The sequence below is a fragment of the Pelobates fuscus genome, chromosome 3 (genome assembly GCF_036172605.1).
Source record: "Pelobates fuscus isolate aPelFus1 chromosome 3, aPelFus1.pri, whole genome shotgun sequence".
Classification (NCBI taxonomy): domain Eukaryota; kingdom Metazoa; phylum Chordata; class Amphibia; order Anura; family Pelobatidae; genus Pelobates; species Pelobates fuscus.
Window position 1 is genome coordinate 52,457,440 of NC_086319.1, and position 24,466 is coordinate 52,481,905.

Here is a 24,466-nt window from a genome sequence, read left to right on the forward strand (position 1 = left end):
AGAGAACTGAAGATAAGGATAACTGAAGAAGGGGAAATGATTATAGGAGAGAACTGAAGAATTGGATGATTCTAGGAGAGAACTGGAAAAAAAGGAAATGATTCTGGGAGAGAACTGAAGAATAGGAAATGTTTCTGGGAGAGAAGTGAAGAAAAGGAATTGATTCTAGGAGAGAACTGAAGAAAGGGAAATGATTCTATGAGAGACTTGAAGAAAGGGAAATGATTCTAGGAGAGAACTGAAGAAAAGGAAATTATTCTAGGTGAGAACTGAAGAAACTGAAATGATTTTAGGAGAGAAATGAATCTTAATTCATTACTAGATTAATGAATCTAAGAGAGAAGTGTAGAAATGAAAATAAATCGGGGGTGAATAGACTTAACATCATAGAGATTATTAGTGGAGAGAAATGGAGAAAGATAAATAAATTCAGAAGTGAACCTAAGATAGGGAAATACATTCCGGAGTGAATGGAGTCAAGGAAAATAAAAGCAGGAGAGAATTTTAAAAAGGGAAATAAATGCTGGGGAAAACTGAAGAAAAGGAAATGATTCTATGAGAGACTTGAAGAATAGGAAATTATTCTCTGAGAAAACTGAACAAAAGGAAATTATTCTATGAGCGAACTGAAGAAATGGAAATGATTCTGAGAGAGAACAGAAGAATAGAAAATAATTCTAGGAGAGAACCGAAGAAAGGGAAATGATTGTACGAGAGAACTGAAGAAGGGGAAATTATTCTAGGAGAGAACTGAAGAAAAGGAAATGATTGTACGAGAGAACTGAAAAAGGGGAAATGACTCTAGGAGAGAACTGAAGAAGGGGAAATGATTCTAGGAGAGAACCGAAGAATAGGAAATGATTCTAGGAGAGAACCGAAGAAAAGGAAATGATTGTACGAGAGAACTGAAGAAGGGGAAATGATTCTAGGAGAGAACCGAAGAATAGGAAATGATTCTAGGAGAGAACCGAAGAAAAGGAAATGATTGTACGAGAGAACTGAAGAAGGGGAAATGATTCTAGGAGAGAACTGAAGAAAGGGAAATGATTCTAGGAGAGTACTGAAGAAAGGGAAATAATTCTAATGGAGACACGAAGAAAGGGAAATGATTCTTAGAGAAACCTGAAGAAACGAAAATTATTCTAGGAGAGAACTGATGAAAGGGAAATGATTCCAGGAGGGAACTGAAGAAAATAAAATTATTCTAGGTGAGAACTGAAGAAAGGGAAATGATTCTAGGTGAGAAATGAAGAAAATGAAATGATTCTAGGTGAGAACTGAAGAAAGGGAAATTATTCTAGGAGAAAACTCAAGAAAGAAAAATAAATCCAGAGTGGACCATGGAGAGAAAAATTTATGTAGGAGAGAACTGGAAAAAGAGAAATTAATCTAAAAGAGAAGTGTAGAAAGGAAAATAAATCTAGGGTTAAAGGGACTCTCCAGGGAGGTGATTTTACTCACCTCGTTCCAGCGCCGGGAGCCTCGTGAAGCCGCGCCCCCTATTTCATCAAAATGACGAAATAGGCGGGCGCGAGCCAGTGGCGGATCCAGGGGGGGGCAACGGGGCATTTGCCCCCCCGAGATTCTCCCCTGCCGGCTAATGCAGGGCTGACATTGCCCAAGTGCCAGCCCTGCATTGTGCCTGCAGACCGGGGAGGGAGATCAATGATCTCCCTCCCCGGTCCGCAGGCACATTACTGACAGCCGACCGGCAGGGGAGGGAGAGAGGACCCGGGAGCTGTTACCAGCAGCTCCTCCGGGTCCTCCTCTCGCGAGATTTGGAGCGTTGCCGCGGTTACCACGGCAACGCTCCAAATCTCGCGAGAGTGAACTCTAGCCCTGGAGCGCGGGCTAGAGTTCACTCCTACCACTGGGACCACCAGGGAATCCCCACTGGGACCACCAGGGAAAGAAAGATGTCCCCCCTCCTCCCAGTAAAGGTAAGAAGGGAGGGGGGACATAAATTATATATTAATTTTAATTAAATGTAAAAAAAAAAAAACACACACACATTAAAAAAAAAAAAAGCCCCCCCTATCCTTCTTCTACACACACATTGCCCCTGCCCCCCATACACACACACACACACACACACATTGCCCCTGCCCCCCATACACACACACACATTGCCCCTGCCCCCCATACACACACACACACACATTGCCCCTGCCCCCATACACACACACACATTGCCCCTGCCCCCATACACACACACACATTGCCCCTGCCCCCCATACACACACACATTACCCCTGCCCCCCATACACACACACACACATTGCCCCTGCCCCCCATACACACACACACACATACACACACATTGCCCCTGCCCCCATATACACACACACACACACATTGCCCCTGCCCCCCATACACACACACACACATTGCCCCTGCCCCCATACACACACACACATTGCCCCTGCCCCCATACACACACACACATTGCCCCTGCCCCCCATACACACACACATTACCCCTGCCCCCCATACACACACACACACATTGCCCCTGCCCCCCATACACACACACATTGCCCCTGCCCCCCATACACACACACATTGCCCCTGCCCCCCATACACACACACATTGCCCCTGCCCCCCATACACACACACATTGCCCCTGCCCCCCATATACACACACATTGCCCCTGCCCCCCATACACACACATTGCCCCTGCCCCCACACACACACACACACATTGCCCCTGCCCCCCATATACACACACATTGCCCCTGCCCCCCATATACACACACATTGCCCCTGCCCCCCATACACACACACATTGCCCCTGCCCCCCATACACACACACATTGCCCCTGCCCCCATACACACACATATTGCCCCTGCCCCCCATATACACACACATTGCCCCTGCCCCCCATACACACACATTGCCCCTGCCCCCATACACACACATTGCCCCTGCCCCCATACACACACATTGCCCCTGCCCCCACACACACACACACATTGCCCCTGCCCCCCATATACACACACATTGCCCCTGCCCCCCATACACACACACATTGCCCCTGCCCCCATACACACACACACATTGCCCCTGCCCCCCATACACACACACACATTGCCCCTGCCCCCCATACACACACATTGCCCCTGCCCCCCATACACACACATTGCCCCTGCCCCCACACACACACACACATTGCCCCTGCCCCCCATATACACACACATTGCCCCTGCCCCCCATACACACACACATTGCCCCTGCCCCCATACACACACATATTGCCCCTGCCCCCCATATACACACACATTGCCCCTGCCCCCATACACACACATTGCCCCTGCCCCCATACACACACATTGCCCCTGCCCCCCCACACACACACACATTGCCCCTGCCCCCCATATACACACACATTGCCCCTGCCCCCCATATACACACACATTGCCCCTGCCCCCCATACACACACACATTGCCCCTGCCCCCATACACACACACACATTGCCCCTGCCCCCCATACACACACACACATTGCCCCTGCCCCCCATACACACACACACATTGCCCCTGCCCCCCATATACACACACATTGCCCCTGCCCCCCATATACACACACATTGCCCCTGCCCCCCATATACACACACATTGCCCCTGCCCCCCATATACACACACATTGCCCCTGCCCCCCATATACACACACATTGCCCCTGCCCCCCATAAACACATTGCCCCACATACACACACTGCCCCCCATAAACACACTGCCCCCACACACATACATTGCCCCACACACACACTGTAACTGTCACACACACATACTGACCCACACACACACTGCACCCCTGACATATACTGCCGCCCTCACGTACACACTGCAACCTTCACACACACACACTGCTAATACACTGTCCCCCTCACACACACACACACACACACACTGCACCCCTCACACATTGCACCACTCACACATACCACTGCTCCTCTGCCCTACTACAGCCCCATTTCCCAGAGGACCTCAGGTAAGTTGTCAAACAGTTCTTAAACAGTTTGACTACTTACTCTGGGAGGGGGTCTTGGCATTATTGGCACTTTAACCACTACACTGAGCTGTAGTGGTTATTGTGTCTGGATTATTTATTTAAATAATCTACAAGTGCCCCTCCCGAGATCAGGCTCTGGATCCGCCACTGGCGCGAGCAGGGAGCAACAGACGCTTCCATTTGGAAGCGTCATTGCTCCCTTGTGCGCATGCGCGGCTTCGCCGCACATGCGCACATACTTCAGAGGGCGTCATTCATGCCGCCCTCTGAAGTACTGAGCGCACTACCGCGCATGCGCGCGGTGTGCGCGGCCGTGAGCTGAGCTGAGTGACAGCTCAGCTCGCGGTCTTTGCCCGCCCCCCTCCTCCGCTGACAGGCTGGAGAGAGAAGGCACGCACACAGTGCCTTCTCTCTCCTGAACACGTCAGACGTATTTTAATACGTCTGACGTGTACAGGGCCTTTTTAGGGCCCTGCGTGATAGGAAGTCCCTCTAGTGGCCGTCTGAGTGACGGCCACTGGAGGTATTCCTATCAATCAATGTAAACACTGTATTTTCTCTGAAAATACAGTGTTTACATTAGATTGCCTGCAGGGAGCTATAGATAATACCTGAACAACTACATGAATGCAGGAAATTATTGAAGAAAAGAAAATGAGAGCTGAAGAAATGAAAATAAATCCAAAGCGAACAAAGGAAAGGACAATAAATGCAGGAAAGAAGTGAAGAAAGGAAAATGAACCTGGAGTGAATGGAGGAAAAGGAACGGACTACAAGAGAGAAGTGAAGAAAGAGAAGCAAAATGCCAGAGAGAATTGAATAAAGGGAAGTGGATGCAGGAGAGAGCTGTAGAACGGAAAATTGATTCAGGGAGAAAACTGAAGAAATGGAAATGAATACAGGACAGAGCTGAGAAGCTTTAATAGAAGATTGAGGACACATAGTTTACCATTTCAAATAAGCATTCATTAATAATCAGAGCAGAATTACTGTTCCTGCTTTGATTTTCTGCTTCACTTCTATCAGAACACACAATACGAGGGATGACACGTATGCCCAAACTTTGCGTGCCGGCCCTTAGACACATAGCTTATCAAATGCTCCACGTCTTCCTGGAAGCAGATTAGAGGGTTTTCATTTTATTTCCTAGGCTGCGAGGTGACACATGTTTTCTAATGCCGCATTAACTTAATGTACAGTGGCATTATTAGAATGTCTGTTCACTGGACACTTACAATAGAGAGAGAGTATAAGTGTTACTGTTTTGGTGGCACTCCCCATCTGTTCTAATATATCAATTTTCAAAACCCTGTCCTGTTACTCAATCTCACTAGAAACAGCTCTTTCATTTAACGTTATGGAATTTCAGCTGGACCCAAATTTGCCTCCTCTTAAAATTCAGCTGCTTATATTCCCCTCGTCTGTCACAACAAATAGACAGCATATCCATCACTGATTCATTTTTCACACTTACTAGGCCTATCGATTAAGTCTATTTTCCTTGGAGAGATTCAGAGAAGCTGTATGTTTCAATATGTCAGCTCATAGCACTTTATAATGATAGGGACTTTTTTTCTTTTCTCTCTCTCTCTCTCTCTCTCTCTCTCTCTCTTTTTTTTTTTTTTTTTTTTTTTAAAGGATCACAATGATATTAATTGAAGCGGACAGTGATATTTTAGAGTACTAGAAATCCTTTAACATTAATATTTATAAGGCAATATTATTATATATGCAGATGTCAAAACCCTAAATGTGTATCAGGATCTTTTCAATTGCCGAGCCTGCTTTATATATAGTGTCATTGACCATTTCATTAAATATATTTATGTTCGTGCGCTGTGTGATTATATATTATTGTGGGTTTATTTATTTATCTGTCCTGATATAGATGTAGTAGTGTGTAATGGGGGTTATTATGGAGCAAACGGCTGAAACAAGTTAGTTTCCATGGTGATTTAGAACTTTACTCCAGTTCTTTTGTTTTATAATTAATCCTCAATGTATTTGGTATTTCTAGAACTTTGAGGTATTTTAAGAAGTGTGCTCTACCACAAAGTAAGCTTTAAAACACAGGTGGCCAAAAAGTAGGATGTTTATGAAATACAACCCCTATAATGCTTTGCCCCATTTAAAGGAAAATGGCCACTCATCACTAGACATTAAGTGAAAATGTAGCTCTCGCAAATAGAAATTCACCCCTGATGTGTGTGCCATGGACTTTCCAGGCGTGTAGTGAAGGGTAGCGTTTAACCCCTTAAGGACCAAACTTCTGGAATAAAAGGGAATCATGACATGTCCTTAAGGGGTTAAAGAGACACTATAGTCCCCAAAACAACTTTAGTTTAATGAAGCAGTTTTGGTGTATAGATCATGCCCCTGCAGACTCAATGCTCAATTCTCTGCCATTTAGGAGTTAAATCACTTTTGTTTCTGTCCATGCAGTCTTAACCACACCTCCCCTGGCTGTGACTGGCACAGAGTCGGACATAGAAAATTATATTTTTAACAGAATGTGCAATATAGGAAGTTTAAACATCATCTCTCTCTTTACAGGAAGTGTTTAGGAAGGCTGTACAAGTCACATGCAGGGAGGTGTGACTAGGGCTGCATAAACCAAGTGTCAACTCCTAAATGGTAAAGAGTTGAGCAGTTAAACTGCAGAGGCGCATGATCTATACACCAAAACTGCTTCATTAAGCTAAAGTAGTTGTGGTGACTATAGTGTCCCTTTAAGGCATGACTAAAAGCATCTGACATCATAGGAGAATTTTTTAAGCCCTCTTATACATGTAAAATTCGCTCGTTAATGTGGACAACATTTCTTAAACAGTATCCAATCCAGAAACTCCAGAATCAGTCCCAAGGGTATAAACCAAAAAATGGTTCCTTGCTTTTTTAGATGGATGGATATTAGTTCTCGTGACACAATATACATTCCTATTCTATAACTTCATAGCAGTCTGACAGATCAGTTTCCCTTGCAGAAGTGACCAACTGAATGTGGGAGACTATATTAAATCTGTGAATGGAATCAACCTCACAAAATTCCGCCATGACGAGATCATCAGTTTGCTGAAGAATGTTGGTGAACGAGTGGTTCTTGAAGTGGAATATGAGTTGCCTCCCGTGTGTAAGTACTCTAAACTAAACTTACCACTACAGTGTTCATGTCAAGGAAAATGCAATATACCAAAACAAGAGTGTTAAAAAGAAAAACCCATTCATTTTATTTCCTTTGCTAAAAGTTTCATTCTAACCTCTAAAATCCCTGTTTCAGTATATTTAGTATTTAAATAGCATGATACCTTTTAATGGCTAAGTAGCTCAGAAATGTTTATAGACAGAACCAGGTAAAGAATCCCCTATATCAGGTACTGGACAATTTAACGCCGTTTGCGATAATTTTCTTCCATATTTAATGTCTTGATATTCTTTCTTCTTGAAGAATTCCTTAGACCACCCATTTTAATGATTCTTAACTAGTCGATATCATATAGTTATGTTTGAAATATTGCGGATGTTGACGCTTCAAGGTTTTAAACGGTTTAAAGAGTTTTGTGCATGAAAGTTAATGGATATCATATAGTTGTTTGAAATATTGAGTATGTTGACGCTTCGAGGTTTTAAACGGTTTAAAGAGTTTTGTGCATGGCCAGTACCAATTGGTGAAAAATCATCTGGTGGTGTAAGGGACCATTCAGACTGCAAAATACAGAAATTGTTCACACTATTTATCAATCAGGTCTTTTTACTTAAAACCTAATTTTGTCCTGATTGCTAAATTCTGTAAAAATTTGGGAATTTTTATATTTACTAAAGCCAGTTCTAGTTGAAATTTCAACTAAAATTGGCTTTATTAAATGTGAGACAAAATTGTATGTTTAATAAAAAAAAGACCCGTATGCCTGAAGTTAATGTGTTGTATAAAAGAGTTTCCTTTTTTTACCCCACTTATGTGTGATAAAGAATGGTCTACATGGAGAGATGAGAATCCTTAGCTACAGTTTAGATTTTATTTTATGTTGTAGCCTTGAAATTGAAATATGCCAGCTCTGCAATTCTTTGGTAACGTTTGCTCTTGCAACAACGAGTATTGTACGACAAAGTAGACATCAAATAAATTGGGAAAAGAACTAACACCATGCCAAGCTCACTTGAACAAGGCGCACATAATCTGTTCGTAATTATGATCTAATTTATTTTTTATTTTATTTCTTTGCCCATTGTACGATTACTAGGAATATGGTGGAACTATACAATAAGTCAGGTTCTCTGTCGTAAATCTTGCAAATATCCTTCTAAGGATATTTGTTTTGCTGAGTATGAAGTTGGAATGTTGTGCCTTCCACCAGAATTCTCCTTTACCTATAGAGAATAGATGTGAATTCTAATTCCTTATCCCGCGTTACTAAGCTCTCATTTTTCTTCTGCCTGCATTTCTCCTCCGTGATCTCTATGCAGAACAAGTGAACTCTGTCTACATCTTACCGCTTTCCTTCTGTTCACTTGCTGTTTTCTTTAATTATTCACAAGCAGGGCCTGATCTGTGCAGGCTTTTATACCATTTGATAATTTATTTTCACCAGCTGCAAGAAGTATAGCTGTTTTTTTGTTGCGTAAATGAAGCATAAAAGTGGCCTACGTCTGTATTTAGCGAATGTCTGCACGTATGGAAGTATACGTGGATGTGTTCGGCTGTCTGGTATTTTACCAGTAATCAAAACCTTTAGACTATCGTGACTGTCTGGTGTAATACTCCAATATATAATGGTTGGCTGAGGGGTATCTAACTGTGCCTTCACAACTTGTTTATGTTTACCGTGATAGTTATTTTATCCTTTATTGAACCATATATCTAAGGTGACCCCAGGAACGGCACATGACTTGAGTTTCTGTGTAGTAATAATCATTTGTCTTCATGTTTACTGCTGCTGTTTATCGATAGACAGATCTTTATTCTTTACTGTATGGCCTGTCACTTGCTGCACTTCATAGCTAGCGTCCGATAAATGCTTGACTTGGTTGGCTAGTAGACTAACGTAAACCTGTGCAGATATCTTTGGCAAAGCTTTCCTTGTTCTACTGTCTATCTGCTTCATCTTGTCTCCTTGAGAAAAGTCCGCTGGCTCAGGATATGATTATGGCGTTATCACAAAGTGTGTCTCCTTTTTGACAGCTCTTCATTCCTTTGCCCTTCTCTGGAACTACTCAGCCATCAATAGTACATTCTAAAAGTCTTAAATTCCAGACACTTCTAAAAAGTCATCTCCTTGTGATAGTCTTCAGACATTTGCCACTAATTTTGTCATGTTGCACTTTTACTGATCATTAATTGCTGTATTCCCAGTCCTATCCTGAGTTTGTGTACCATATTATGTAGAATTCCATCTCTTTTGGAAGTTTTAAAAGAGCGCAATGTAATGATACAGTTAGTGAAATGGTATCTTTCATTTAAGGAAAGCTCTAGTGACATAAATACAAACGTATTCCTGTCACTAAAGCTGTAATATAAATATGTAAACCCCCAGCCCCCTTGTCTAATGTAAAAGGTGAGTTTACTCACCTTTGTTACGTTCGGCGCTGGAATAACGGTCATATGGGAAAGCATTAGATTGGCTGAGATTGTCAATTCTGATGATCTCAGCTGGGGTAGGGGGAGCAGCCAAATTCTGCCCTGGCAAATCAGCATCTCCTCATAGAGGTGCATTGAATCAATTCATCTCTATGGGGAAAGTGAGACGCTGAAAGTCAGTGTTTGTGCAGCACTGACAGAGGAAGCACCTCTAGTGGCCGTCTGAGTGACTGCCAATGGAGGAGTCCCTAGGCCACAATGTAAACTTTGCCTGTTCTCTGAAAAGGCAGCGGTTATATGAAAATGCCTGCGGGTACAGGCTATACTCACTAGAACAATTACATTAAGCTATTGTTCTGGTGACTATAGTGCCCTATTAAGTTGTGTTTTGTTCACCTGTAGATTAAGGTATAAAAGATGATCCATTTTGCATATAGGTAGGTAGGGTTTTCAGATCCAGTTTTTGTACTGATACAACTATAAAAATGACATGTATCTAAGCTTTATTTTAACCAGTACAGCTCTGAATAAGACATTTGTCAAATGTGATCAAACATCCCTAGTTATACGGTGTGCCGTTACCTTTATTTGTACGGTATTCTGTTACTACAGGAGCCAAGAAGACTTAGGAATGGATGCAAGTCTTATTGCCAAAGGTCTGTAGATGCACCAAAAAACTAAATGAAAAAAATAAAAAGGTATTTGTAATGTTTTCACAGTATACCTCATAGGTAATACTGTTCTATTCCAAAGTCTAAAGTCATTAGTGTCTTAAGTCATTAAATATTGACATTGTGTTAATGATCAGCAGGTTGATTGAGTATCATTGAAAATGTAGTCAGGGACATTTGGAATGCCAGCATTAAGTATTGCTGTTTTAGGAGCAGCACACGAACAGGAGATATAGCTCCAGATAACACTGTTGTTCTGAATTGCATTGTTCTCTGGTTATTATTTAGTAATTATGAAGTTAAGTCATTCTACAGATCTCATTCCTGATTCTCGAATTTGTGCATTCAAAGAGAAAAAGAGTTACTTTATCTCTGTTTCCCCGTGGATATTTTCTTTGTAAGCGTTATCTATTGTATTAATGTACATTTCATGCTTCTCTTGTAGACGCGACCTCTTGTTTAGTTAATATTTGCTATTTGGGATTAGGCCCTTCTGCCTGTGCAGACTGTGTTTTGGTCACTTTATTTATTGGTGACGAATTGTTTTTTCATGACCTTTTGTTGCCAATTGTATTGATTCACCCAGTAGTTAGTTATTTTTTTTTTTTTTAGATATTACTAGCTTGCTTATTCTTTGTGTTTGAATACAACCGGTTAATTTTATATTTAGTTTATTTGGCATGTTTTTCCTTTCTCAAATTAGTGCTGATGCTTCTGTGTTTGTTTTAGCATAGAAGCCAGTACAGTGACAAAGAGCATAAACATTTGGCATAATTTATGTGTAACTGGTTTATTTAGTAAAAACATGCTGATATTTTCTTATGTAATGTCTTAAGGAATCTGAAGCAGTGTTGTTAGTATGATGTCATTATATAACTTCCCTTACCCTCTTTGTGTGTGTGTGTGTCTCTCTCTCCCCATCTACTAAATATCTTTGTGTGTGTGTTTCTCTCCATCTCCCAAGTCCCCTTCTGTGTCCCTGCCCCTAAATAGGCGTTACAGCCTGTCTGGTCGGCCCTTTTACTGACCGGACCACGCTGGGAGAGCTGCTGAAGTGCTCTCCTCATGGTTCTATTGCTCGCTGCACAGTGTGAGTGTGTGTGAATGATGCGCTCGTGGGACGGTGGGAAAATAACATGAAATCAGGACTGTCCCACCAACAGCAAGACTGTTGGGAGGTATGCTGTATAGCTAGAAGGATTTTCCACTAAGGTCCCAGATAGTATTAGCTGCTTTCTGCTTGTGGTTAGAGATCCATGAAATATGCCAGACTTTCTATTTACACACTGAGTGCCATTAATGCATGCTGGGTTCGAGGAAACATATACTCTGGGCCTTCAGCTCTATACAGCTAGAATAAAGGAGAGCAGGGATTGTTTGATGTCTCCTGGAGGAAGGTACTACTCCCTCTCCCCCTGTAGTCTAGTGTAGCTCAGATATGTCTGGTTTTATTTTTAACATTGGACAGCTGCTTTGATTAGCATTACTATCCTTCCAGCATTAATATCCTGCCATGAAGGGCTTCTGAATCTAAAGAACCCCACGCCTGGGGCTCTCACCCATTGTAGCCAACGCATTTGCAATGTTTATTTTTATAGTGTTTGCTTTATTGACCTCTGTAATATAACTCGATGCTTTAATAAAGAATTCTCTTTCTATCTGTAGCAATTTATTAGCGGAGGGATAACTGTGGCAGTAGATAAATCCTAAATCACACTTGTGTTTGATAACTTGTTTCTCTTTGCAGCAAAGCGTTAGTATCCTTGCTTTTCACTTCTTGCATTTTGCCAATTAGCCTTACAGAGAGGTGTCAGACAGGTCACAAAGCAGGAAAATATTTAACGTGGAACAGAAGGCCATGTGGTTTATGGAATGAACTAACCTTTGCAAGTAGAAATTATATCTCCATTTTTGTTATTGTTTAAAATGGCTCAGTAATTGGTCTTTATTTTGTTTGTTTCTCGTGCATTTTATAGCAACGATGTCTAACCTTGGCAACACCGATGTTTGTGAACAATGTTTCCATTTCTGCTGGAGATTACTATGTTTTAGAACTTTCCCCAAAAATGCCGACATTACATAAGAGCTCCTGATTTAATAGACAGAAAGGAAGCTCTATCCATGAGCTGCAGTCCAGGAATAGTAGCTGTTGCTTTTTGTTTTGTAATTAACACCATTTAATATATATATATATATATATATATAATTTAGGACAGGAAACAGAACTGTTAAATTTGTATAAATAGAAGTGCCTCTTCCCTTTCTGGCAGTAACAAGCTCTGCAACTCCTTTGAAGACAGGTGGGAACGTAATGCTCCCATGACTTCGATCAAGAAAGGAGAATTCAAAACCATACCCTAGCAATCTTCTATAGTCAGCGATGATGCTGGGACTGAGAGCAGAAGAACTGGAAGCATTAAGGAGTGGGGTACAAAATAATTGGAAGCATTAAGAAGCAGTGTGGAAGAATCAGAAGTGCTCGGGGGAAGAGACAGAAATAAAATTTTCTCATCGAAAGGATCAGTTGCACTTAGATGTCGTCGGACAAAGTCGAAAAGTTAAAAACTAAAATAAGCAAATTATTACAACTAAACCACTATAATGTCTCCTTCTATCACCAGCCACCCAAGTCACAGGCCAAATTGGTCTAGTGGTACATACTTTGCTGTATTAACACACAGACACTTCACACAAACAGCAAAGTATGTACCACTAGATTGTATGGTGTGCAATGTTTGTATAAGCAAGTGTTCATTTGTGTATTGGTTCAAACGTTTGATTCGTAATCCATTTTTGTCCGTTATGTCTCTATATTTTTGCCTGTGCTTCTCCCCAGATGCTTTTCATCATGCTAGTCACCCACGTGTATGTCTCTGGCATGTAGATGTTACATGGAAAAAGATCACACTAAAATAATAAAATAAGAATGCTGCTTAATGGAGCAGATAAATCAGACGGAAGTACTTATAACCCGCACCTGTAATTAGGAGTGTAAGTGCCGAAGCACTGATCATTCAAGAAAAGCATCTTTGTAGGTCAAGAGAGAGAATAATATCCTGGAGGCTGAAAAGACACGTAAAGGAAGAATTGATTACTCATCAACTTCAGGCAGGCAAGCGGAGTTTATAAACCAACTCCAACCCAGATCGTTCTCATGTGAGTCAGCGCTAAGGGGATGTGAGGCTTATTACAAAGGGAGAAGAGCCCACACACACATATATAATCTGAGCGGATTGAGCTGCTATGTAGAACAGAGATCAGGGTGCGAAGCCTGGAACTGTGAGATATTTCTGACTCCAGAGCTGTCAGTGCTGTCTAAATAGAGCATCTGAGAAGCCGTTTTCCTCAATCACACTTCTAGCAATCTGCGTTCCCAATGCAATCAGGAAATTAAACTGGGTCACATCAAATACGTTTCACATTTCGTGCTGTGAATTGTTGCACGTCAAAGGTTAGCAAAACATAAATGATAGCTTACTAGAGGAACCACGGCTGATATACTGAAATGTATGCGCAAGGTTATTCTAATTTTAATCATTTTTTCTTCCTTGTGTGGATTCATGCTTAAATATAAAATTTTTCCCGACTTTACCGTAACTGACACGAAGACAAAATAAATAAAAATAATAACATAGCGCTTTTTGTTTAAGTGCTCAAATGTTGTTCATGAAAAAACAACTACACAACATAAACAAATACAATAACAACACAAAAAATAGCTCTTACTTGTGCTATTCTCTTTTTTGTTATTCTTTTAAAGCAAGAGAGCTCTGTTTTTTTTTTATATTTTGAGTATCACAACTTTCTCTGGTACCACTTTAGCGGTTTGGATGGCACAGACAAGGCATTTTTAGTTGTCTTCATTTGTTTTCCATGTTTACTCTTTATGAAAATATTTAAAGGCAGAAATAACAAAAGCAATGATACAGCAGACATCCTTCATCATATCCAGTCTCGTCACATCAGAAAGTCAGAACATGCATTTTATCTTAACACAGGGTATAACATAGTGACTACATAGGGTTCGGAGGTGTGTACATGTTATATAAACAACTATTTACAAAAATGTTACGGACGTAGGGTTCTGACAGGACAAACTTGTATTCAATTTGACAGCTCATAACTGCCTAACGAGAGAGACTGAACGAATAGCCTCCGGGGTTTTCAGCTCCACAACCACCGCAAGTGTTAAAGATGATGCCGAGGGATGTCAACCCTAGGAGCCTGAACTGCAGTTCTGCTGTCTGCTTCGCCCACTGTTTAAAAATAAAAACAATAAGCCAAAGGGACAAGAGGGCATAACCGAGGGATTACAGAAAGATACTTACAAAACAAAAACACCCTGACCCTTGTTTATGGTTAAAGATAGGATTTTGAGCCATTTATTAAGAAAATCTCAATTTGTGGACCCAAACCGCTTGTCTCACCCCACTCTGAGCATCATTGTCACATCCCAGAATAATGGATATCTAGAAAACTTTTGGTGCCATCTCCCGATCTTCCAGTCACCACGTCCTTTCTACTCTATTAGGAAACCCATTCTGCCCACACTTCGTAATGTTTGTTATTTTCCCCAAAATCTATATGAGATCTGTTTTTACATATAGTCATGGGATTATTCACTTCCTGCAGGGACATGTGTGAATATTAAGGGTCCCTGATAGAATGAGAGCTCTGCAACTAGAGTATTGGCAACTTCAAAGTAGGCCGCTATGCCTGAGTGAGCCTTGAGTTAGAGGGTGTTGAGCAGCAGGTTGCTTGCCTAGTTGGGATGTGTGTCGCCCAGTAATAATATTGTGTATGCAGATTCGGTAGGAAGGAGTCTGTTCTTTTTGGCTGTTGCTGTAGGTTTGGAGGAACAATCTCCCAACTTGCAGTTCTTTGGTGGTCCCGTGTCCTTTTTGGTTTTGTGCTGCTAACAAAGGTTTTATGACTCTAAAACATGCTGCAAGCCTAGTTTGTTTGAGGAGCTACTCCACCATGCGCCCTCTCTCCTTGCAGCTCAAACCACACCCCAAGCCCTCTCATTTTTTCATGCTTTCTCTTGCAAATAAAATCTTAGTATGTAGAGGTATTAGCGGTAGAAAGAGGGAAGTGCTCATGCCATTGTACAGAACACTGGAGAGACCTCACTTGGAGTATTGTACGCAGTACTGGAGACCGTATCTTCAGAAGGATATTGATACGTTAGAGAGAGTTCAGAGAAGGGCTACTAAACTGGTTCATGGACTGCAGGATAAAACTTACCAGGAAAAGCGTCTTTTGTTACTTTAAACAGATCTGTTATGTCTCAGATTTTTTCATAAAGATGAAAACTACATATATACTCTTTCATTAAGATGTTCAGACATTTTACAGCTATACATAACACGAGCTTGTCTCATATACCTTAAAGGTGATATAAATGTTACTTATATTTTATATTTAAAGGAACACTATAGTCACCTAAATTACTTTGGCAAAATAAAGCAGTTTTAGTGTATAGATAATTCCCCTGCAATTTCACTGCTCAATTCACTGTCATTTAGGAGTTAAAGGACCACTCTAGGCACCCAGACCACTTCAGCTTAATGAAGTGGTATGGGTGACAGGTCCAGCTAGGGTTAACTCATTTTTTTTTATAAACATAGCAGTTTCAGAGAAACTGCTATGTTTATAAATGGGTTAAGCCTTCCCCCAAAGCCTCTAGCGGCTGTCTCATTGACAGCCGCTAGAGGTGCTTGCGTGATTCTCACTGTGAAAATCACAGTGAGAGCACGCAAGCGTCCATAGGAAAGCATTGATAATGCTTTCCTATGCGACCGTCTGAATGCGCGCGCATTCAGCCGACGGGGTGGAACGGAGGAGGATCGGAGACAGAGAGCTCCCCGCCCAGCGCTGGAAAAAGGTAAGTTTTACCCCTTTTCCCCTTTCCAGAGCCGGGCGGGAGGGGGACCCTGAGGGTGGGGGCACCCTCAGGGAACTATAGTGCCAGGAAAACGAGTATGTTTTCCTGGCACTATAGTGGTCCTTTAAATCACTTTGTTTCTGTTTATGCAGCCCTAGCCACATCTCCCCTGGCTATGATTGACAGAGCCTGCATGAAAAAAAAAAAACTGGTTTCACCTTAAAACAGATGTAATTGGGCGGAGCCGGACGACACAACCGACTAGTCGCCATCTTTTGAGCTCCGTGCGCTGATATACCTAATCCGACAAATATCTCCGGCATCCTTGGAAAACTCGACGATATAGGAACAGATATTGCCGCAGTACACTGCCCTGATCCCGCCGATGCCTTTCTTACACACCCCGGGCAAAAAAATCCAGACCCGCGGCACCAAGGCCTACCGCGCCATCCGACACGCTCCTGCAGTCTACGGAGGCCCTCTGGACTGGGACGACCCCGATCCCGATTATCTGAGCCTGCCAACGGGCAGCATGGGGAGAAAATCCCAAAGACAGACTGCGCCCATAGCCAAACCGCAACACGACATCAGCTATATGCTGCAGCAACCAATGTCAGTGAAAACCCCGGTATTACGGGAGCCCTCACCCGTTCGGGGGCCCTCGCCCTCGCCCGCAGGAGCAGACGGCGGGACCACACAGAAAAGTCCGATACGGACGGACAAGGGGACTCCTAGCCCAGAGAACACAGAAACGCCGGCGACCAAACGGGAGCTACAAGAAATGCTGACCGGACTCCAAAACAACCTCAGAAAGATGTGGGAGGCAGACCTGGCGGTCCTTAAAATGGAGGTACAATCAGTCCAGGGTCGCACACAAGCCACTGAACACAACGTGATAGACCTGCAAAAAGGCCTCAAAGAGCTAAGCGACAGGGTGCTACACATCCAGACTCAACAAGTAGAAACGAACAGACACCTGCTAATCCTTGACGATAGGAGCAGGAGGAAGAATATAAAGTTAAGAGGGGTAGCAGAAACCGTACCCCTGGAGGAGCTACCGCATTTCATAAGAAGGTTAGTGGCATCACTACTCTCAGCCAGAGAGGCTAAATACTTCTCCTTTGATGGGGCGTACCGAATAGCAAAATCCCCAAAAGCCCCCGCAACCGCGCCAAGAGACATCATCCTTAGGTGCCAAACAATGTCCAACAAATTGGCCCTGCTAGCTGCGATGAAAGGAAAGACGCCATACGACTTTGAGAACTGTAAAGTATCTCTCTTTCAAGATCTCAGCAGAGCCACACTACAGTGGCGCAAAGCCATGCAACCCCTCACACTGGCTTTACAGAAGGCAGGCCTGACATACAGATGGGCGACACCACAAACTTTATGGATCACCAAGGGAGGAAAATACTATAAAGCCACGGACCCAGCGGACACTCCTGCGCTCCTGACAGCCCTGGACATACAACCACAGCGGGGCCCAGCTCAAGATCCACTGGACACACAGCTCCTCACAGACACTGACTCAGACGCATCCTCCTCGGAACATAGGAGAGCTGGAAGACCAAAGACCTGAACAGGCCAGCGTACTCAAATGCCTCATGCAGCAGTGACATTTCTGAGAACCACACATTTGCCTAACTCAACCGAATAACCTAAAGGGCACACACAGCGCACGCACAAAGCTCAAGACACTCCCCCCCCCCCCCTCCATTACTCGCCACGCCAGAGAGGGACCGACTGGGAATTAGAGAGTCACACACAGATGGGGACCATAATAGCAACCAGCACACGAGACCGGATCCACCAGAAACTCGACTACCTACTCTCTTGTATACTCACGAAGAACCTCAGTACACACACCTCGCTGGTATATAACCCGCGCGACATTATACATAGTGGGGGGTCATTAAACTCACACCTACCTAGGACTCAACTCGATATAACCTGACAGACCACCAAAATCCACAAAATGTGCAACAAACCACGCTTTGTGATGTTATACACAATGTTTAACTATGTACCAACCTATGTATAGCATATGTATCAAACGACTTGAAAACAGTGTATACTTTTCCTGCAAGCTTGCACCAAAAATAAAGAATTTAAAAAAAAAAACAGATGTAATTTACCTTAAATAATTGTATCTCAATCTCTAAATTGAACTTTAATCACATACAGGAGGCTCGAGCAGGGTCTACATAGCCTGGGATAAGAAAATCTTAATTAAACAGAACTTGCAATAAAGAAAGCCTAAATAGGGCTCTCTTTACAGAAAGTGTTTATGGAAGGCTGTGCAAGTCACATGCAGGGAGGTGTGACTAGGGTTCATAAACAAAGGGATTTAACTCCTAAATGGCAGAGGATTGAGCAGTGAGGCTGCAGGGGCATGATCTACACACCAAAACTGCTTAATTAAGCTAAAGTTGTTCAGGTGACTATAGTGTCCCTTTAAAAACTGTTTGTGAGATCTGAAAACATATTTATTTTGAACTTAGCAAACACAGATCATTCCTTTTTTTTTTTTTTTTTTTTTTTTATTCTTTATTATTGTTGTGCATGTTATAGGAAACAACCAACATTTTGTACCGCTGCGCCCCAACAGCTGCAGCGGGGTTTGACCAACATACAGCATTAGCATGGTTAAAACAGTTATTACAGTAATTGTCTTGCACAGTTTTTTTTATATTGTTTGAACGTGTGTGTTGTAGTGTTTCCAGGATGGTTTGTAGAGGTGGCTGCGAGCGTGTAGTGTGGGATCGCGTGGTATTTAGCTGTTTGGTGTATTAGCTTTGTGTTAGCTGGTTTATGCCAATGCTTTATGGTAGCTGGTTTGTGCAGGTGCTTTGTGTTAGTTAGTTTGTGTGATTGCTTAGGCCGTGTAACATACAATGCAGGAAGTAGGCAGTTAAGTAGGCAGCATTAAAACAGTAAAAGCATATAATAGTAACTAAAAACATATCGTATTGTCCTTGCTGCTAGGTCAGATGCTTATCTATCTGTACTACCCTGCACAATTTCATCTGGACGAAGAATGCATACAAAATCTCAAAATCATTTGGCAATGAAAAAAAACCTAGCATTAAGTCCTTGCTGCCTGGTCTGATTCTTATAGATCTTTCTTGCTTATTTATAACCTAATAACATATAACTACAGACTGACTAGGCAATATTGCTGTATCGCTTTATGATGTGGATTGAGTAAAGCAATGTCTGTTATGGTATGTGGGAGCGTTTGTCATGGCTGCTGTTGAGGGTTCCTTAGGCTGTCTATCCTCCACCAGTCTTCCCCAGGTCAGGCCCAACCTACCCGCGTGGCGTTCTGTGGCACCGTGGGCACTCAGAGTCCGGCTCAGTTCATCAGACCCCCCCTCAAGAGTCCATGCCCCGGCCAACTCCTGCACCTCCCCGGCACCACATATGCTTCCTTGAAGTGTTCGGATCCAGCTGCCCCACTGAGCACCGGCGACATGCTTGGGACTGGGTCTACCTCCTCACGGCGACCGGTATACCGGAAAGGTAGGTGTATCCCCGCCCCACAGGGCTCACAGTGTCGGGAGCAGATCTCCTCTGGGCCACCCCCGAACCCAAAGGCCGGGTCCGTGACTTCGGGAGCTGGGCGACTAGGGGTCCTTTCGTGTGGCAGCTGCCTTCGGGATCCCCAGAGCAGCGTGCAATTGCTTCCTCCCATTAGTGTAGGCTTCCCTCCTCATCAGCGTCCATGTCTGCTAGTGGACTGCTTGTCAGACAGCCTTTGCTAGTTCAGGCGGCTCGCGTGGCACCAACGTGGGAACCCCCGCCGCTGTGTGAGCTGCCGCCATGTGGCCGGGATAACCCCCGCCGGCCGAGGGGGGAAGCGGGGCCATGCCCCGAGCCGCGGCAGGGCTCCTTGTATGCAGGTTTCCTTCGTGAGACTGTTTCCCGTCTTGGCATCGCATTAAGACGTGTCCTCGAGTCATGGTGCCCTCGGCGGCCGCGTGTGTTTAGGCTTATGGCGGCTAGTAGGCCGAGGGTAGCTGTTTTAGCTCATCTGGTGTGCAGAGGGTGCCTTCCAGGTATTGGATTGAAGCTGGGGATATTCTCTGTTAAATGGCGTTAGAATATCAGGCTTTGGGTCGGTCGGTACCATCGTTTTATGTTATTTCCATGGGTTTGGAACTGGAGCCAGTGCAGATGGCTTCCAGTCGGCTCGGCGGCCCGGCCCCTCCCCATAATTACTATTTTGAATAAGTTTGATATTGTGATATTTTCATATTCTGTATTATTTTTTACCTTTTTTGCGTTTATACATTAGCATTTTTTTTTTTAAATTTCTTATTTTTGTTATTAATCATTAATGTTAAACAATAAGCGCAGCCGCTATTGCTGTTTGTATTGGAGCGCGATGTGTCTAAATCTTTAATATACATTTAAAATATAACATTGCATTACATGAAGAGAAAGAGAGTGAACACAAATTACTGATGTTTTTCAATGTTTTATTCTGAGTTATTTTTTCAGAAAAGTGATGGTTTTCCCTTAAAGAACCATTATAGGCACTCAGACCACTTCAGCTTAATAAAGTGGTCTGGGTGCCTGGTCCCCCTAGTTTTAACCCTGCAGCCGAAAATCATAGAAGTTTCAGAGAAACTGCTATGTTTACATTGCAGGGTTAATCCAGCCTCTAGTGACTGTTTCCATGACAGCCACTAGAGGCTGCTTCGGCGATTTGCACAGAGTAAATCGCACTTATTTGACGCAGGACGTCCCCACAGAGTCCAGTGTCAAAAAAGATTCCCATAGGAAAGCATTGAGTAATGCTTTCCTATGGGCGGGTTTGAATGCGCTCCGCATCTGGCAGCACAAGTGAGTTCGGCTCCACTCAGAAGCTGACGTCGATGGAGGAGGAAAGGTCACCAGTGCCGAGGAAGCCCGGAGCTGTATTAAGTTAAGCGAATAAATTAATAAATTAATTAACCATTTATTCAACGCGGAACGGGGCCCTAGTCACCTAAACGGTGACTAGAGCTCTTTATTTGTATTCCTAACGCTATAGTGTTCCTTTAATGGCAGACTTGCTGCCAACATTTTGTAGAAAGAAATGGAATCGTAGAAAAAAAAAAAGACAATTTGATCAAAATACCTATGCTTACTTGCTTTGCTGTTTGACAAACACATAAACATACAATATTTTTACAGCAGTTAACCCCTTAACGCCGTTACGGCGTTCCATGCCGTCGCGCTTTAAATGGGCTTTAAAGCCGTTGCGGCGGCATGGAACGCCGTAACGGTTTAAGCCCCCAGGAGCCAGCAACTACTCACCTCCGCCGCGATCCTCTTCTCGGGGGCTGCCTGAGAGCCCAGGCAGCCCCCCTCCGGCAAATGAGGCCCCCGGGGGCCATGTGATCGCTCTCAAAGAGCGATCACATGGCCCCCTATAGCTGGCTATGGATCTGCCAGCAGGGGGACTGTTTGAAATATCAGACAGTCCCCCTGCTGGTAGGAGGTGTAAAAAAAAATAAATAAACATGTTTAAAAATAAATTAAATATATTTTAATATATATATAATATGTATATATATTATATATATAATATATATACATATTATATATATGTAACGTCATGCAAAGTATATTTTAATATGAATATAAGTATATAAATTAATATTAAAATACACTTAGAATGACGTTACATATATATAATATGTATATATATTATATATATAATAGATGTACATATATATATTATATATAAATACGTATAATTAAAATAATAAATAAATAAAATAATAAAATAAATAAATAAAATATTGAAACAAAATTTAATATAAATTATATATGTATATGTAATTTCATTCTAACTGTATTTTGTTATTAATATATATATATCGGTAACAAAATACACTTAGAATGACATTCTATATATATCTATGTATAAAATACAAATAACCGCAAATATATATATATAGATAAATACATATAATTACATAAAAGATTACATTAGTATACACGTAGAATTTAAATACCTATAAATGCATATATATTAAAATTCTACGTGTATATTTAAATAATCTTTTAACGTAATTATGTGATTTGATTAATTAAAATTTGATTGACATGCCTGACAACACAGGGAGAAAGTGCAGAGAATTTAATTCGCAAGCACTATATTTGACCCTGTAACTCTCCAAGACACCATAAAACCTGTACATAGGGGGTACTGTTTTACTCGGGAGACTTCACTGAACTCAAATATTAGTGTTTCAAACTGGTAAATTGTATTACAACAATGATATTTTAAGTAAAAGTGACGTTTTTCGCATTTTTTACAAGCGAACGGCACTTTTATGGTCTATATTATTGTTGCAATATGTTTTACGGTTTTAAAACACTAATATTTGTGTTTAGTGAAGTCTCCCGAGAATAACAGTACCCCCCATGTACAGGTTTTATGGTGTTTTGGAAAGTTAGAGAGTCACATATAAGGCTTGCATTTCATTTTTTTCACATTGAAATTTGCCAGATTGGTTATGTTTCCTTTGAGAGCGTATGGTAGCCCAGGAATGAGAATTACCCCCATGATGGCATACCATTTGCAAAAGTAGACAACCCGAGGTATTGCAAGTGGGGTATGTCCAGTCTTTCTTAGTAGCCACTTAGTCACAAACACTGGCCAAATATTAGTTTTTTGCTTTTTTCACACAAAAACAAATATGAACGCTAATTTTGGCCAGTGTTTGTGACTAAGTGGCTACTAAAAAAGACTAAACATACCCCACTTTCAATACCTTGGCTTGTCTAATTTTTCAAATGGTATGCCATTATGGGGGTAATTCTCTTTCCTGGGCTACCACACCGTCTCAAAGGTAACATTACTAATCTGGAAAATTTCAATTTGAAAATGGAACGTTCTATATTTGACCCTGTAACTTTCCAAAACACCATAAAACCTGTTAATGGGGGGTACTGTTGTACTCGTGAGACATCGCTGATTACAAATATGTGCATTTTTTTGCAGTAAAACCTAACAGTATTATGACATTCACAGCTAAAATGGCAGACGGAAATACAAATTTAAAAAAAAATCTTATTTTCTCACCTTTTTTTTTATTTTATTCATAATAAATTATGTTCCATATATGAATAGTTAATGATAGATTAAAGCCATGTTTCTCCTGAACAAAATGATATATAATAAGTGTGGGTGCATATAATTTGAAAGAAGGGAACTACGGTTGAACAGACATATAGCGCAAATTCCAGTTTTTGTTTACATTTTGTTTTGATCAGAACGTGCACTATTGACTCCGTCCTGAAGGGGTTAATCTACTCTGAAAGTATATTAACAAGAGACAGGTGGGCACACCTGTTGAAACAGTCGTCACCATTAGACTAGAAAAATGTATGAAAGTAAGGGTGCTCACTCCAAAAGCCCCATTTCCAAACGGCTAATAATATAACCAGATAATACTAAAAGGAGGAGCACAACCTAGTAGAATGCAAGAAAGCTTTATTACACACAGGTTTCCTGTTTTTTTGGGTATGTATCTTTTTGTTTATCAGTATATACAGGTGTCATAGTACTGTTTTCTGGATAAGTGGCTACACTTCTATTGGATCATTTTGATTATAATATTTTTTTTCTATTTTGGCATTACTTGCAGTCATTGTTTGCATATCGGACAGAGAGGTTTCCGCATTTCTAATTCTTTGATATCTGTGTTGATACCTGTTATACATGTGTTTTTTTTTTGTGTAATAAAGCTTTCTTGCATTCTACTTGGCTGTGCTCCTCCTTTTAGTATTATAATCTACTACCCGGTATAAAAGACCAGAGACAGAAATCAAGAAAGGAGTTTCTCATCTATCCTGCTTTGCATTCAGATAACACGTTTTCATTAGTGCCATTAATATGTGCACTTCAATGTAATTATCGACTCAGCACAAGGAATGCTGTTATAGCATGATCTGATTTGTAAAAACGGCTGACCTTGACAATTTCTGTTAGTATAATCCTAAATTAAAAATGTTCTATTACCAGACTAAAATACGTTTTATGGAATTCTGAGGATTCGCTGAATGAACCAGTAGATCATTTCACAGATCCCTATGAAATATGAAGCAACATTCTCCTAATTTAATAGGAACCAACATTCTCCCCATTTAATATGAACCAACATTCTCCCCATTGAATATGAACCAACATTCTCCCCATTGAATATGAACCAACATTCTCCCCATTGAATATGAACCAACATTCTCCCCATTGAATATGAACCAACTGTCTCCCCATTTATTATGAGACAAAATTCTCCCCATTTAATATGAGACAACATTCTCCC

General features: G+C 41.8%; 1 protein-coding gene across 11 annotated transcripts in view; it reads left to right on the top strand.

Moving 5' to 3' along the window:
* GRIP1 (glutamate receptor interacting protein 1) overlaps positions 1-24,466 on the top strand; it is a 509,652-nt gene that overhangs the window by 364,927 nt on the left and 120,259 nt on the right. For all 11 annotated transcript variants that reach the window (XM_063447052.1, XM_063447047.1, XM_063447049.1 and 8 more), the window contains exon 4: positions 6,997-7,142. In XM_063447052.1, the coding sequence (XP_063303122.1) occupies positions 6,997-7,142 (146 nt within the window). The remainder of the gene's footprint in view (positions 1-6,996; positions 7,143-24,466) is intronic.